Source organism: Carettochelys insculpta, chromosome 1, assembly GCF_033958435.1.
Source record: "Carettochelys insculpta isolate YL-2023 chromosome 1, ASM3395843v1, whole genome shotgun sequence".
Lineage (NCBI taxonomy): Eukaryota > Metazoa > Chordata > Testudines > Carettochelyidae > Carettochelys > Carettochelys insculpta.
The window spans coordinates 51,440,265-51,458,051 of record NC_134137.1 but is presented as its reverse complement, the minus strand read 5'-3'; the positions used below and the strand labels follow the sequence as shown (position 1 = coordinate 51,458,051).

Genomic DNA, 17,787 nt, shown 5'->3' with positions numbered 1-17,787 from the left:
AAACCTTCGTTACCTCTGCACGTTGCAGAACCCACTGTAAAGTGCAGTTATTCCTTGCCCTGTGTTTAACTAGTGGTTTCAGTCTCATTTTAAACACGTACAACAGCAACACTTCCATCAAGAGTGATGGAGTCCTCTTGTGTTCTGGCCTGGATGTCAGCGTACACTAAGGAATCAAAAGGCTCCTTCTTTTCTCATCAACCCCTGACTTAAGCATCAAGCATCAAGGTGCTTTTCTGCTCTCACCTTAGCAGCAAAGAGAAATGATGAAGGTTATAGGATTTCACTATGCAATATGGTTTCCTCCCTTTTGCACCTCCATACAGCGCAACTACACATGAGAATTCACTCCTAAGTTAGAGGGGCAAGGTAATCAGCCAACTGTGATTTTATCATGTGATCAGGATTAAGGTGCTTCAAGCCGATCCCACAGTACTCCCAACTTTAGGATGAGGAAGGCTCCGTATGTGTAAGTGTCCAAGGACTACCTTGAAGTTTGTTGTCGTGTTCTTCCTGGAGTACTGCAATGGCAACTGTATGATTGTTTTCCATCTCTAACATTGCAACCTCGTGAGTGGCTGAAATGTCCTCCACCTGTTCAAAGTCATGGACAGAAAAAAATATTAGTGCTAAGGAGCATCAGCAGGAGGAACTATCAGAAAACAACAGGGACTTGGAAAATTAACAGGTGGATTGAGTGCAACAATTCTTATGTTATCAAGTGCAATGATCAATTGCAGAAAGTGTGTTATGACTCCAAGTGATGGCATGTGGGAACTACAGCCTGCTTTGTTGCTCTTGAAACTTAACGGTAACAACAGAGAAATTTGAAAAAAGCCCAAAACACAGTCTGAAAAACTTTCATCTGTCCAAGTTATTTATGTGCTCGGAAACCTCAACACCCCATAAACTGAAATATTATGATCCATCCACATGCTCCCATATGATCTGATAAGCAGATACATTTCCAAGATATTCTGGGTTTACTGCCCTTTCTTGTATTCTTCTACAATTATTTACATTTTAAGACTTAACCTCAATGGAAGATGCCTAAAATGTTCCACAATTATTTATAGAAAAACCCTGAAAACAGTAGCTATTGGCACATATAATTTGTTAATTGAACAATCCTTATTTAGAGAATCAGCATTACAAATTCCTATTCCCAGCTAAAATGCTCAAATGCTTATTAATCCAGTCCCAGTAAGTCAATAATACCATTTGTTAATATATGCATAAGCATTTTCAAGTTGGTGCAGAAATAAATCATTGAGATGCCACTGAAATATGAAAGTTTCCCTTCTTCTCTTATTGATCACTGAAAGCTTTCCTGTTGTTCCAGTCAGTGCAGTAGCTTACTGACGCAAATAACAATGACAAAAGCGACATGATAATATATGGAACAGGAAATTTTCCCACTGCCTTCATTCAGACAGCACAACTGTTGGTTTTGTGTAAGTCATGTTAATGGGTCGGTCCTTTACATCTTTTGTTACAGGGCCTGTGGACAACATATAGGCAGATTCTAATTTTTTCTTTTTATGTCCATGAGAACCAGGAGGGGGAATATAGAGAGAATTACTTGCCTCTGGTATTAGGACAATTTAGTGGCTGAATAGCCAGGGAAATAAATATATTATAAATGTGGTTCAATAAAGTGCACTTTATTCTTCAGCCCATTGGTAAATCACACACTGGTTTATTTTTGATATAATGACAATAAGAATTATAATAATAGTCCAATGGGAATTTTGTCAGACTAAATCACATAGGATCAAGACCTCTCAATTTAGCTGAGTTTCATTCTTAGCAGCAGAGAAGTGCCTCAAGTCAAATATGATGCAATTAGGTCATGTGAAATAATGCTCTTTAAAAAAAAAAGTAAACCTGTCTCAATCTTTTGCATATTCACCCACATGTTTGCTGACAAATAATCACTCTCTCCTTCTAAATAACTATAAAACTTGAGATGGGATACAGACTCTGCAACTACTGTTTCTTGTGACAATGCTGATCATACAATTAATCTATTGCACGAGATTCTGAATCACTTCAACCCCTTTTTCCAGTGGTTTTCCCCCATTTTGAGTACAATTAGTGTTTTTGCAAAGTGCCGGTTTGGCAGCCCTGACTGATACTCTACACACAAATCTATGGAACAGAGACATCTCAGGCCATGACAAGATAAACATCCCTAAACTGTTCTGAGTTGGAGGAATCCCTCTTTTGTTTAGTTTCCATGGTTGTTCAAACCTTAGTCTACAATGGTGCCATTTAGTATCAATTGCAATGGTGGTTTCTGTTGAGTTGGGTAACTGCCCTAAAGGAAACAGACTAGGACCATCAACTCATATCGTAACAGGCTAATGAAAAAACATCAGATGGGAATGGGTCCTTGCCACTATTGAGCCAAGACTTAAAGCTGAAAGATCTGTATCCCATCTCCAATTTACTGATCCCTCCAGCTTCCTTTGGATAATTTTCTGCTTGCTACACATAAAGGTCTATAGAAGTCACGTGTTCTTCTTGCCTTTGGAAGATATAATTGTTGTGTTCCCTAACCAAAGATGTTCTGTTGTGTTGTTTTGCAATGCGGTGAATCAAACATCTTTATTTTTTATAGTGAAACAGCTGTACACCATGAAGCTGCTTCATGCATGCAGCTGTTTTATTTACACTTACTGTTAGATTAGGGAACAAGGAGAGAAGCACACAACTAGTGTGGATAAGAATAAAGAGTTTACCACATATAATCATTTAAAATATTTAAGCTCAGTCATCAGTGCCAAATTTCCAATTAAATGAGATAAAATTTACATTTGGAACGAAAAACATGCATGTAGGTTTGGAATTTGAAATTATAAAAACTTGTCAAGGTGATGACATGAGACAGAACAGTGCTGTGGTTAAGACTTACTTATAAAACAAAGTGGGATTTTGCTGTTGAGATGAGATATAAAGTATGAGTGAGAAGAGGGCTGCATGCTTCAGTGATCTGGAAATGGGGTATAAGGATCATCAACCCCTCTACCTAGTAGGCAAGTGCTATTTGTTTGTACGTCAGTCTATTATCACCTCCGAAGTACTGCCACAATTTTTTTAACTTTGCTTACATCTTCATTAATGCCTTAATGCCTTTCTGTATGAACAACAGTTCTTTGGAACGACCACTGCTTTTTGTGTGATGGTAAGTGTCGGAATGGCATACTGCCACATTTTTACAAAGCAGGGCTGGAAGCTGGAGCCCCTGCCAGCTGCGCAGCAGTGTGGTCTGGGAGCCAGAAGCCATGCTCGCCCCGCAGCAGTATGGGGGCTGTGAGGCTGCCATAGGGCTAGGGGCCAGAGCCCCTCCTCCACACGGCAAGAGCTCCCACCGCCCCTCCAAGCAACCACAGCCATGGGAACTGGGGTGTAGGGACAGAGGCAAGAACCTGTACCAGTTCCTCTTTTTTTTCCCACAAGAAAAACACTGAGAAACACCAAGTACTACTTTTGCTGTGTACACATATGCAGTGTCAGCCTCTGTTCCTGCACTGCGACTGGCCCACGTATCACACTCCCAGGAGGAAGCCCCCACACAGACAAAAGCTACAGCAGGCTGGAGAGTGACAATTCCATTTTGCAATGACTTTTGAGGTTCCAAAGTTTCATCTCATTCCACATCAGAATGAAATCAAAACCTTTCCGATGTTCTTGTGTTTGTGTCAGACTGTCCATTTTCAGACTGAAAAGGTCAGGTTCTGCACTGGGGTCTCTCTCCTTCGTCAGAAATGACCAGAGATTCATTGCCCCCAAAAACGTCCACTCAAAACCTTAGTCAAAATCAAGACATTTGAAAGAGCTGGTTCAATCTGGACAAAACATGCTACCTCAATGAATACCTATCTTGTGGAGCATGTTCTGACCAACTCTACCAAAATGCCAGCAAAAGCCAGCCACAGTTTGATACTCCTGTACTTCCTGGATGACTTTCCCTTCTTGAAGGAAGGTTTAGGGGTGAAGGAGAGGGAAGGGGCAGAGGCCTACAAACCCAGTGGATCATTAAGATTAATGAGGACAACAAAATTTGACCTCTTGGATGCTGAGGGGGGAGAGTCCTCAACTCCCACTCGGGCAGCACAGCTCCTTCAGGCTAAACCCCACCCCTGCATCCTAACCTGACGGAAAACACACATAAGGCAGCAAGCCTTCTGGTGGACAGAGGGACAAAGAGGACAGTTGCCCCAGGGCCCAATAGCTCCTAGTCATCACTGCCGCTACTGCGGCAGCTGCAGCCTCGTGCCTTTTAAATCACTGCCAGAGCACAACACTGCATGTGAAGTAGTCTAGATACCACTACACGGGACAGTTAACCACACACAGGTGTGTGGGTTACACATGCTCCAGGCAGCACTGAGGCCTAGAGAAAGAGGTCTGGTGTCCCAGTCCTACCCCTTCTGCCTGAGGCCCCACCCCTTCCTGGGGCATGGGGCAACCCCCGCCCCCCACACCTTGCTCAGGGGCCCAGCCAGGCTGTCTGCCCTGGCATGAGGAAGCTAAAGCTTGTACATGAAGCAGTAACTCTAGGCAGCTTTCCCACTGAGAACTCTTCCATGCCGAGAGCAGTTGTTCCTTGTACTGCCCTCCCATCTTTACCACACCCAGCTCATGGGGAGAGAGTGCCACTGTGTTTGGGGACAGGTAGAATACACAGTGGAACACAAATGGGGAGGGGGGAAACACTGGGAACCCTTTCGAGGGCACCTAGACTGTAACAAGAGGTATGGGAAAATAAGGCTTGAAGAGTCAATGGCAATCTTTCTTCACACAGAGCACCAGATACACCCGCGAGAACCCACAGAACTAGGAGGAGGAGGGGGAGGGATAAGTGATTGCTGGCTTGAGAAGGGTTAAACTCAAGAAGTGACGCTACATGACAAGGCTGTTTTCAAAACAGCTGAGCTAGAGGCTTTAAGTAGTATTAGCGATTCTGGGAGGGAGAAGGTCCAGAGTAGGGAGCAAAGCGGAGCGTCAGGCAAAGGGACAGACAGACTTACTTCCATTGCTTCAGCTGGCAATAGTGTCCCAGGAAGATTAAACCATAACCAACTGGGAAACAGCAAGATAAATATGCTAATGGAGGTTGAACCTCTCTGGTCCAGCAGTTTCAGGTCTGGCAACATCTGTGGTCTGGCATGATTTTATTTGTCTGCACCCATGACAAGTGAGCATCCGGTTAAGTTTCCTGCAGTCCCATAAGGTTTGCTTACAGCCACCAGTCCTGGCTCTCAGTGTTCTGCGCTGTTATTTAGCTCTAATTTACACCTAAATGTCTTCTAAGAGCCCGGTTAGCAGTGGAAGGGTTGGTAATGCTGCTAGGCAATATTGACCTCCCGTGGTCTGGCAAATTCTCTCATTTGGCACTGGTCAGGTCCTGTGGCTGCTGCACTAGAGAGGTTCAACCTGTAGTCCAATACCAGGATAAGCTTTCTGACTTGAGTCATCTTATTTTACAATCAGATTAAGAGCAAACCACCATCCAGCCAATATCTCCAAAAGCTGTCTAATAAATAAATAAATACCATAGCAATCCTAAACGAAGTGAACAACAAGATAACAAAACCCAAAGCTTACATGCTGAGCAACTGAAAACCTCACCTGTGAGTTCCTTAACAATCAGTCATCTCTGATAATACATAGACTTTAGAACAAGACATCTTTCACCCATAATGACTCAAAATAAAAAAGGTAAAAACAACAAGAAGTATGGCTAAATATAGATGGGAAAAGATTAAGACAGAAGAGAAGAAAATACTATAGCTTAAAGCACAAAGACCATTTGACACAAACTTTCACAACACTTCCTACCACATACTTGGAAACGAATGCTCAAACAGAAGCACTGGGTAAAGCAAGCACAGCTAGGAAGGATTTAAGCCCAGTAACTACAAAAGGATTTAGCAATGCAGAATGCTTAAAACTCATCCCATCCCTGTCACATGGGAATCAAACCTTACGCAGGAGACTGAAGGAAACATTCCTTAATAAAGACATTAACTATAATCTGTCATAATCTGTCACCTGAGAGGAATAAGGGGATTTCAAAATCTGCGGGGTCCTTTACAAAAGGACCCCCCGTGTAGCCACACTGAGCCACATGGGTTCGAAAGCGGTGCTTTCGAAGTGCCACCGCCAAAAGCAGTGTGAGTGCTAATGAGGCACTGAACGTTCAATTCAGCGCCTCATTAGTACCCTTCAATTTGGCTGTCAGCACGGCCATTTCAAAGTTTTGGCCGAGTGTGGCCACAGCCTCTGTGCATATTCCCAGAGGAAAAGCTCCCTTTTGCCAGCAACTCCCTTGTCAGTGTTGAGCTACATTGGAGAGCTTGTGGCTATGCAGTTCTCCTGGCTAGAGATAGTTGGGATTCAGAGCTGGATCTTGTCGTGTGTCACCCATGTCATAGGAGAGAGCCCCAGCCACCGGGCTACATCTATTTTAGGGTGGCTCTCTCACTATCTCCCTAGTTTTGGAAGGTCTCAGTTTCAACCCAGTGCTTTGAAATCTTGACAATTTTCGCCCTCCTGACCAATTCTTATTCTGTCAACTCTAGCAGCCCCCCGGGTTGCAAGTCATAGATGTGGGCTTTCCACCATTTTCCTTCTCTGCCTACCATTCAGATGACAGGACAGTAGACAGCAACATAACACGGAGCATGCAGCATCCATGAGAAACCATTTGATCAAAATAAACCCTTAATCTCCCCACTTTGTACTTGTACTCTTTTGCTAGGATCTCAAACCAGTTTACAAAACACTCGGTACAGGAGGTGAATAATATCATAACCATTTCAGACAGGTGAACTCAAAAAACATTGGGTCACATTCTCCATGTCTTGCACCATTATGGTCAGTCATTTACCATTGTGTGAAGTCAGGGTCAATATGATTAGTGCTTTATATCCACACACACACACACACACACACACACCCTGCACTCCACAACAACTGCAAATAACTACACTAGGTAAAAGGATCAGGGCCAGAAAAGTTAGGTAACTTGCCAAAGTTCATTTGGTATTTCAGCAGCAAAGCCAAAACTAGCACCCAGGAATTCTGAATCACAGGCTTTTGCTTCAGAAACTAACCTACAAGATACATATTAATTGTGTACAGTGTGAAAAATTGATAAAAGTCAATGGAAGGAGTCATTTCCATAGACCACTGCAGAGCATAGCATCAGGTTTGGGTCTACTGTGGCCTACATGTGAATGCAGTCGTAGGCCCCGGTGTGAGTTATGAAGGCCATTCAGTGAACTTATTAAAAATAAGTTTAACATACTGGCCGTGTCTACACTAGCCAAAAACTTCAAAATGGCCATGCAAATGGCCATTTCGAAGTTTACTAATGAAGTGCTGAAATACATAGTCAGCGCCTCAATAGCATGCCAGCAGCTGCGCACTTCGAAATTGATGTGGCTCGCCGCCATGCGGCTTGTCCAGACAGGGCTCCTTTTCGAAAGGACGCCGCCTACTTTGAAGTCCCCTTATTCCTATGAGCAGATGGGATGTGCTTTAGTTATCAGCTTGTTACAGCTACCCCGCTGATCCTTGCATTGTAATTGCATTGATTTACCCCAAGAACATGAGTAACTTATAGCTGACCTGTTCCTGGTGCTGACACTTGAGGCTCACAAGTTGAAGTTTGTGTTCCTCTTGCAAGAGCTCCATTTTGTTACTGTACTGTAACTGTAACCTCGCCTCAAGGTCATGCAGCTCTTCTTGCTGTTGGCAATGAAGCTGCCTCACCTCCTCCTCAAACTTCCTCTCCAGCTCCTCCTTCTCTTTTTGTAATTTCTCGTATCTTGCTGTGTTGAGGGCTGTGGAGAGAAGAAATCCCAACTGGTAAGGCTGGGGTCAGCAAACATTTTTACATCAGGCCCCATTTTTCATCCCTGTAATTAGCAGTCCCCCTTCTCCAATGTAATCCAAACCAAAGGAAATTTCAGTTATGTTCCTATGGAGTTAAAAAAAACCCACTTTCGGCATGTGTCAGAAAATAAGTCTGTAGAATGTAAAAACTTGTTCATCCATATGTCATTGGGAATACACAGACATAGAAACAGTTACATATTGCAAAGTTTTTAATGAGATGGATGAGCCTGCGACCCAGCTGCACCCTCTTTACAAAATTTCACATCGCTCCAAGGGGGCCTGCCTCACTTTGCACAGCTTTGCTCTGCAAGGCAAGGACCAAGTTTGTGGACAGGTCCTGGTCCCTGATTGAGGTTCCTGTGTGCCACCCCAATACCATGTACATTAAACAAGTAATGATAAAGTTACAGTAGACACAGAAATGATTTACACAGACACTTCAGCTCACAACGCAGATTTAACAAAGCCTTAGGGAAGGCAATTCCACTAACATCAGAGGTGCTACTCTGAATCTAGAATCCGAGCCTAGTTTTCCAGTACCATAATCTGTATTTCTGTTTTCAGATTCTTTATTGTATGCTTTGCCTTACAAGAATTAATTGAAGTGGACTTCCATTCTTCTAGGTTCAGACACAGTTAAAAAGCATTCTATCTACAGGGAAATCTAGAGTCTAGAAAGAAACTAAGTAGCACAGACTTGGTTCAGCAACAAATCACATACAGAGAAGACCTTGAAGAAACAAATGCCCACTTTTAAAAGTTGTTTTGGTATTAATTGGGTTGTGCATTTGTGATGGGGTGGATTAAGCTCCAAAGCCTCCTGCTGGTGGCTTGTGGCCTTGCCACACCCAACCCCAGGAAAAGAGCAGTAGAGAAATCCTACAAGCTCCCTGGAAGAGCAGTGTGAGGGGCAGACAATCAGTGCCCAGCAATCCAATATAAAGAAATCTACTGGGCCAGAGCCAGGCAGTTCCTCTTTGGAGCTTCAGGAGTGAAGCCTGTGTGACTGGCTGCCTCAGAGAGCAACAGTACCCTGGACAGCTCACTGTGAAGCGCTCATTACAGACGGGACTGAGGCCCAGGGTTGGGTACTGAATACCAGGGCTTGCCTGGTGGGAAGAAAGGCAGGACCCTGGGTAAGGTGCCGCTGGGACTTTGAGACAAAGCTGTGAGGTAAGGGCAAAGACGATGCAGGGCCATGGGGAAGTGGCCCAGGGAGCAAGAATAGCAGTGCAACTTTAATGAGAAGGACACAGCAGACAACCGCTCTAATCCTCCCTCATTTTCACTAGCATTCACTATGCTAGATGTCCAATTACCACCAACCTTCTTGGTGAAGACCGAAGCAAAGAAGTCATCAAGCACCTCTGCCATTGCCACATTTTCTGCTATTACTCCCACTTCTGCTCCACTGAGTAATGATCCTACCTGTCCTTGTTCTTCCTCTCTTTTCTAATGTAGTTGTAGAATGTTTTCGGGTTACCCTTTTTGCCTCTTGTTTGATCTTAGCGCCAGAGAGGTAACTGTGTTAGTCTGTGTCTTCACAAAACAAAACAGCAGTCCTGTAGCACTTTACAGACTAACAAAATAATTTATTAGGTGATGAGCTTTCACGGGACAAACTTCTTCAGATATGGAATTTCCAGGTCTGAAGAAGTGGGTCTGTCCCATAAAAGCTCATCACCTAATAAATTATTTTCAGTCTGTAAAGTACTACAGGGCTGCTGTTTTAGTTTGGTCTTGTTTTATGTCTTGGCCTTCCTTGTTTTGCCCCTGCATACTTGTGTTCTTTGTACAGTCATCCTTTGTCATTTGACCTATTTTCCACTTCTGGAGGAACTTTTTTTCATTTTTTGATCACTGATGATCTCCTGGTTAAGGCAGGATGGTCTCTTGCCCTACTTCCTCTCTTTCCTAAACAGCAGAATAACTTGCTTTTGGGGCCTCTAATGGCTCTTTGAAAAACTGTCAACTCTCTTGAATTTTTTTCTCCTCAGACTTGCTTCTCATGGGATCTTACCTTCCAGTTCCCTGACTTTCCTGAACTCTGCCTTCTTGAAATTCAATGGTGGATGTTGTTGTAACTGTCTGGGAACAAGGCTCATATTGTTTCAGAAACATGCTTGCTCTATAATTGCCAAATCACAGTTACTCAGCTTACTTCCTCTTCTATCATCTAAGCAAGGTACTGACAATCTTCAACAGAGCTTTATTTACAAAAGGGAAACCTCTTTCCAAAGTTGCATCACCATTCTGTAGCTCTGACTAAGCCCCCACCTAATCACCCCCACCTCCTTCCTGTTTCCTGTGCCTCCAGACTCCCAGCAGTCAGTGCTCTCAGTTCTAGTAATTACAAGCAGTATTACATCAAAAACACCCCACTTCCCAAAGCCATTGGTTTCTCCCTCTAATCATTGCTCATGCTCTTGTCTTCTTTTTTGCTTTGACATCACTCTGAGTTCGTTCTTCATGCAGAAGCTGTCATAGTGGGTCTGTCCCATGAAAGCTTATCACCGAATAAATCATTTTGTTAGTCTTTAAAGTGTTACATTAGTGCTGTTTCATTACGGTAGAACACAGTGCACTCCTTTCAGCAGTCTGCTGAGTACAAACATGCCTAGCACAGGCTATAAACAGCAATGTAGATTGGGAGGCATGGCTTAGACGAGTGGAATAAAGACATGCCAGAAGGCCATGGGCGCATAGCCAGGTACATATCCTATAGGTGTCTCTACTCACTCAAACTGTGCCTCCCTGTCTACACTACAACTGCTGGAGCCCTTACCTACTGCATGGAGGTGTCGGAGCCTTTTCTCAGTACTGAGCCTTGGCCAGCTGCCTCCCCCTGTCAGAACCTTTCACTTGCAGTGTGGACATACTCTTATTTTCACTGAGGTGTATAGCTGTCCATACTCTACATGACAAAACAAGTGGTGTGCAGTAGAGATGTAGTCTTAGTTAGAGCAATGGTGTCAGATATTTTTTATTTTTACAGAGGCACTTTTAAATGGACTAGGACAAAGATTAATAACTCAAACACAGTATAATTTGGGGGTTGGAGACAGTAAGACGTGACCAGGATCTTTGCTCAACTTCCCAACCAAACCATGTTTGAGGTTTGGAAAATTTCAGTTAACCTGGTTTGACTTTCCCTTCCCCCTTTTCCACAAACCTCTGCAGTGCTTGGTGTGGCTGGGACCATAAGCATAAATACTGAAACATCAGGATAAAGGGCTTTTTTGTAGGAATCCCAGTATGTTTGGCAGCAGAAAGTACTGGTAATCTTAAGAGAAAACCTCTTTCCAACGTATTCAGCCCAATATTGAAGATCCCACCAACAGGCACTAGTTTAGTTTATGCATTCTAGAAATCCCCTCGTCCCTGAGAAGTCATCAGTCAAGCCCCTTGCAATGAGGCACAATCAAATAAACCTAAACCATCCCCCAATAGTTTGTCTCTAATTTGTTCTTAAAAACTTGCAGTGATGAGGGATCCACAAACTCCCCTAACTCCCTCTCGCAGAAAAATCATGGAAAAGGGAAAGTGATCCAAAGACATATGTATTTATACTTCCCAAATTCCTGAGGCCTAGTCTTGCTGGTGGGATGACAACTGCAGAGAGGTCTGGAGGTCCACCTCTACACAGCGTAACTGAGCTCATGGTGAAGTCCTCGGGAAACTTTCTGTTGCAGTCAGTAGGGCCCAAATGCATGGCTGTTCTAAGACATTGAAGCAGCTCGGTAGTGATCTGCTCTTTTGTGCTATTCTTTAGGCTCCCCTCTTCCAGGCACGATTGCTGATCAGGAGCCAGCCTGCCCTGTCTGCCACCTGCCTCTAAGCTCTGACACCTCATTTGAGGGGTCGGACAGCTTGGAATGGTACCTGGAGATGTTAATGATCTCAGGAAGATTAACTTCCATAAGAATTTGCCAGCAGGTTTCCTGCAGGAATGATGCCACGCACAGCAGTTAATCCCCCTTCATCACTATTTTCACTCACCCATCCCCTATCAAAAACCAGGGCCTTGACCATGTTTTTTTTTTTTCCCACAGATGAGGTTTCATAGGACTGGAGGGGGCAGATGGATGAGGTTACTCCAGTATATTTCCCTCTGTCTGATAGTTCTGAGAGCACTGAAATGGAGTTTCTGCTGTTCACACGTCTTCTGCACTCGACGGGGAGAGGGAAAGCCAATAATACTGCAAGATCAAGATTCCCAATGTCTGAAGTCCTATTACATGCCCTGTACGTGAAGTAGAAGGTCTGCAACTTATACGGGCATTTGTGAAGTTTCTTTTCCTGTGTGGTTTAGCATTACAAATTTAAATGCTCTTCTTTTGTTGTTGTTGTTGCTGCGTGACTATATAGAACTACATCTGGTATTAGCTTCCCTTGCTGCATGAAACTATCAAAGAGCTGAAGTACAATGAACTCAAGCGTCAACCTCAGTATTCTTTATAATTGAAACCTACTCAAGCTTCATATGAGAACTCTAATGAAACCTGTCTTTCAACAACTTCTTTAATAAGATTGCACAACTCACAGAACTAGGCAACGAAATGACATTTTTTGAACTAAAAGAAAATAACTTAGACACAATCCATACACCAACACATTAGAAAGGTAACAAAATCCTGCAAATACAAAACGAGAGCAAAAGTCTGAATAGAAAGCTCACTAATTTTGCTAACGATAATGGATCTTGCTGTCAGCTAGTGAGTCACTGCTATTGTGATACTGAGCTTCTGCTTTTCTGAAACAAAGAAAATGCAACAGAAATGCAGCAGCAATGTGAAATAAAGACCTATGATCCCAGAGCTTCACGATCACAGTGGCAGATGGCACATTAAAAAATATAATGTTCCTCAGATGTAGGAATCAGTGGAGCTATGCTGATTTACACAAGCTGAGAGTGTGACCTCTCAGATAGATACAGACGTAGATTAGGTTAGATAGGCAGATAGATTAAACATAACGGATGGGATGAGAATTTCAATTGAGGAGTTCCATTCTGCCCTTTGGCAGAGCCACAGCCATAACTTCCAAATATTGCTTGTGCAGTAGGAACAGTAGAACAGAGATCATAATTATGCTTTTTTGATTTTTTGGGCTCTCCTCTTGAGCATACAACAGCATTATCAGATCAAAACTCCATATTTAATGTATGTACAATCCTACTTACGGTCTTACATTTCTGTACTGTCTAAGCATCTAAGCAATATCACATCTTTTTTGCGCAATGACAAAGAATTCTAGTTAACATTAAGTGGAAATAATTTGGACCAGCATTTAATCGTCTGACACATTATCCAGAAGGGACCATCTGGTGCTTTGGTTAGAACTCGGGGCATATTATGAAGAGAAAAGTGCAGAGGACACAGAGTTTCCCTCTGCAGTCTCCAAATGCAGTGGGGAACACAGCCACAGGCCTCTGTAACTGCTCCTGCAGAAGCTAACCAACAGAGTGATAGATCAGAGGACAATGTGGGGCCATATTGGCCATGTCTACACGTGCCCCAAACTTCGAAATGGCCACGCAAATGGCCATTTTGAAGTTTACTAATGAAGCGCTGAAATGCATATTCAGCGCTTCATTAGCATGCGGGCGGCTGCGGCGCTTCGAAATTGACGCGCCGCGGCCGCCCGCATGCTAATGAAGCACTGAATATGCATTTCAGCGCTTCATTAGTAAACTTCGAAATGACCATTTGCGTGGCCATTTCGAAGTTTGGGGCATATGTAGACATGGCCAATATGGCCTCACATTGTCCTCTGATCTATCACTCTGTTGGTTAGCTTCTGCAGCTCATGGGAATAAGGGGACTTCGAAGTAGGCGGGGTCCTTTCGAAAAGGAGCCCCGTCTGGACGCACCGCGCGGCGGCAAAGCACATCAATTTCGAAGCTCCGCAGCTGCCCGCACGCTAATGAAGTGCTGAATATGCATTTCAGCACTTCATTAGTAAACTTCGAAATGGCCATTTGTGTGGAGGGCAGCACACATGTGCCACCTACTGAGGGGGTGGCAGAGCTGGTGCTGCATGATGCTCCCTGGAAGTCTCCAGGAAAAATTCTAGCTGAAAATAAGACCTGGGGACCCAGGTGCAGCATTAAAGTGGCATCAAAGTCCTAATGCGGCCCTATGTATTTTTAACGAAAAGATGGCAATAACAACTAACGATTTATAGCCAGATGGCCTTCCTTTTGAATTGGTTTGTTAAGCCAAATTTAATAGTCAGGTCTTCACTATGAAAACAAGTGCCCTAGCCTACTTTTGGAAATGTGTGCACTTCATTATATAGAGTAAAGCATCACAGAAAGGCTACGTCTACACTAGCCAAAAACTTCGAAATCTGCTCATAGGAATAAGGGGACTTCGAAGTAGCCAGGGTCCTTTCGAAAAGGAGCCTCATCTGGATGAGCCGTGCGGCGGCGAGCCACATCAATTTCAAAGTGTTGTGGTCACCCACGTTCTAATGAGGAGCTGAATATGTATTTCAGTGCTTCATTAGTAAACTTCGAAATGGACATTTGCATGGCTCTTTCGAAGTTTTTGGCTAGTGCAGACACGGGCAAAGAGGACAAAGCCCAATGTATGTGGTGGAACAGCACAAGGACAATGTCAGAGCAAGGCTGTGTTTACTTCTAACAAGCAGCAAATCCTTATGTGGCAGAACTTAAAAACTTAGCAGCTCCTGGAAATGGCAAGTCACTAACATGGTAACAAAACATAGCCCACCTCCCATCCAAAGGATTTCAGTCTGGAATTTCTTCCCTGTGGATATTACACTAGTGCTTACCCAGCTGAATTGGACTTTGCTATGAAATGACATTTTCTGGGATGACAACCCGTTCTAAGTTAAATCACAGTGGTTGAGATCACTGCCACAGCTTTCCTAGCACTCAGCTGATGTTATTTCCCTTTGTGACTGACCTATGGACTACTGCATGAAACACACAATCCAAATGTATTTCCAATCCAGTTCATAATGCAAAGAAAAGCTAAATGTCACCAACAAAATGTCACTCCCACACCTCTCGCATAAAACTAAACTGAGCAAGGGTCAAGCTTGGCTGGCCATATGCATTTTTATTGTCAAGGGATTGCTAGACTGTGGTGCTGATGCCAGTGTAACCTCTCATGTAGCTGATCCAGCTGCAGTATTATTGTAGCCAGGTTGGTTGGGTGTCACCCAAATACTGAGAGAACCTGCTCCTAGATGAAGTGTCCCATCCCCCCCGGCCACAAACTCCCCAAATCCTGCAAGTAACAAATCCTACAAGTAACAACAAAGATGGCCAACTACTCCATCACACTGGAACTCATATGAGGTGACATTAAGCAAATACAAACCCATACTCAACGGGGATTACCTCCTGAGAGAAGTCTACCCCCTGCTCTTCAAATAATGCCCTCAGACTGTCCACGCTCACAATCAGAAGCCGGACTACCCTAAATTAGCAGTGCCGTAGGCTGTATGTGCCGAGGGATGGGATGTTAAGCAGCCACAGGCAGCACCAGCTCCAATAGCCCCATCCCCCAGCCACCGCCTCTGCCCCCCAGGCTTAGAGCTGGGCTCTGACAGCCCCTATCCTCATCCCCTGGCTGCCACTCCCTGCAGGCTCTGCTCACTGTACAATTGAAAGAATGGCCCCAGCTCACTGTTAATTGAAAGAATGCGGCACTCCTTTCAAAATTGCTCTTCCTCTCCCATTTCAGGAAGAGTGCCCCCTTTCAAAAGCTTCTTTTGAAAGAAAACGTGTAGGTGCTCCACAAGCTTTTTTCTCCCTCCCGAAAAGAGCAGCCCTCATGGGGCCTGATTTTTCAATTCCTGGCCTGTTCTTTTGAAAGAGCGGAGGCCATGTGAACGCTCTCTTTTGAAAGAGCAGATCACTCTTTTGATCCGCTTCTTTGTGTGGATGCACTCTTTCGAAAGAAGTTCTTTTGGAAGAGATCTTCTGGAAGGGCTTCTTTCGAAAGACGTCTGTAGTGTAGACGTAGCCCTAGCGTTTGCATGTGAGTTCTCAGTACTTCTTCCCTGACCTGAAGAAGAGCTTTGTGAGACTCAAAAGCTTGTCTCTCTCACAAAGGCTACATCTACACGGGCCCCAAACTTCGAAATGGCCATTTGCTTGGCCATTTCGAAGATTACTAATGAAGCGCTGAAATGCATATTCAGCGCTTCATTAGCATGCGGGCAGCCACAGCACTTCGAAATTGACGCGCCTCGCCGCCGCGCGTCTCGTCCAGACGGGGCTCCTTTTTGAAAGGATGCCGCCTACTTCGAAGTCCCCTTATTCCCATGAGCTTTCGAAAAGGAGCCCCATCTGGATGAGACGCGCGGTGGCGAGGCGCGTCAATTTCGAAGTGCTGTGGCCGCCCGCATGCTAATGAAGCGCTGAATATGCATTTCAGCGCTTCATTAGTAAACTTCGAAATGGCCATTTGCGTGGCCATTTCGAAGTTTGGGGCATGTGTAGACACAGCCAAACAGACGTTGATGCAACAAAACAAAGAAATTTCAAAAATCAAATGGAGAGCGAAATCTCTGAGCTGCAATTTATTTGCAAATTTGACTCCATTAACCAAGGATTAAACAGAGACTGGGAGTGGCTTGCAGCTTACAAAGGCAGCTTCTCTGCCCCGGGTGTTAATATCTCCCCATTAGACTCTGACAATGGCTCATATCCCCCTGTCTGATCTGACTTGTTTTTTCCTCTTTTCATACCTACTATTGATAATGGGCCATTTCCACCTTGCTGAATAGACCTTGTCAGCTTTGGCCCTCCCTCTTACTGGGACCCCACACTTTGAATACTTTCAATACCCTTCTGAAACCCCACTCCCCACTCATGCATCTGATGAAGCGGGTCTTTGCCCATGAAAGCTTATGCTCCAAAATATCTGTTAGTCTATAAGGTGCCTCAAGACTTCTTGTTGTTCTCGAAGCTACAGACTAACACAGCTACCTCTCTGATAAAAGATATTACCTCGCTCACCTTGTCTCTCTCAGTTTATCTGTAGAGGGCTGGCCCTACAGTCATTGTTCAGGGATTAAGATCCACACATCTTTATCTTATGTATGGGCTCTCTTTTCCTTAACTTTATTTCTGACTGACCATTGTAGGTAAACAGACAATTCCTTATTCAGATTAAACTGCTCCAGACTTTGATGGGATTATTGTGAAATAAAGACTGCATGATTTTTCCCATAGACATATACAGCAGTCTTACGTCCAATGCTTTTAAACTCCTGTTGCTTCAGATGATCTAGATTTTACCTCAGGATGTATTTCCTATTTAACTAAATATCTACCTATTTACATGTCCCCCTCATCTAACACTTCAGTTGTTGCAGATCAATTTTTAAGCCACCTCCAACGTGATGTGGAACAGCCTCATCTCCCATGGATTTGAAGGGGCATTGAGGGTATTCAGTACCTTACAGGATAAGGCCTTGTTTAGCTTCAGAGGCCTCCCAACTGAAAAGTGCAAGTGCTAGTTCTGCAGTCACTGCTGATCAGCCCATCTCTGCAGGATGACACGTTCCCACCACTTGGAGCTGGTATCACACCGCCAGAAGTGGTGCTTCAGTGTGTGCAGGGGACAGAGGGCATCGTGCAGCAGCAGGAGGGCCAGCACCTGGGTGAAGGTTCTGGCTGGTCCTCGTCATTGTTTCACTGGAGCAACGTGTAGGTGGCTTGGAGGAAGTGCGCCACGAGATGCAGCACAAAGTCCGTGAGCCCAGCAGTGGTTTGCAGCCACTCCGGTTCCATGCTGTTCATGCTGTGGCATCTGCACGGGCAACCAAAGAACAAGGCTGCACAAGCCCAGTGTGCCCCTTTTATGTTCTGGGGAGGAGGGGGAAGGCAGGGGT

At 44.3% G+C, this 17,787-nt stretch overlaps 1 protein-coding gene across 1 annotated transcript in view; it reads right to left on the bottom strand.

The window, feature by feature from the left end:
* Positions 1-17,787, bottom strand: part of MTUS2 (microtubule associated scaffold protein 2) — a 495,583-nt gene that overhangs the window by 23,618 nt on the left and 454,178 nt on the right. The window contains exons 9-10 of the mRNA XM_074985997.1: positions 7,642-7,856; positions 489-594 (exon numbers count right to left, since the gene is read on the bottom strand). Coding sequence (XP_074842098.1) covers positions 489-594; positions 7,642-7,856 — 321 coding nt within the window. The remainder of the gene's footprint in view (positions 1-488; positions 595-7,641; positions 7,857-17,787) is intronic.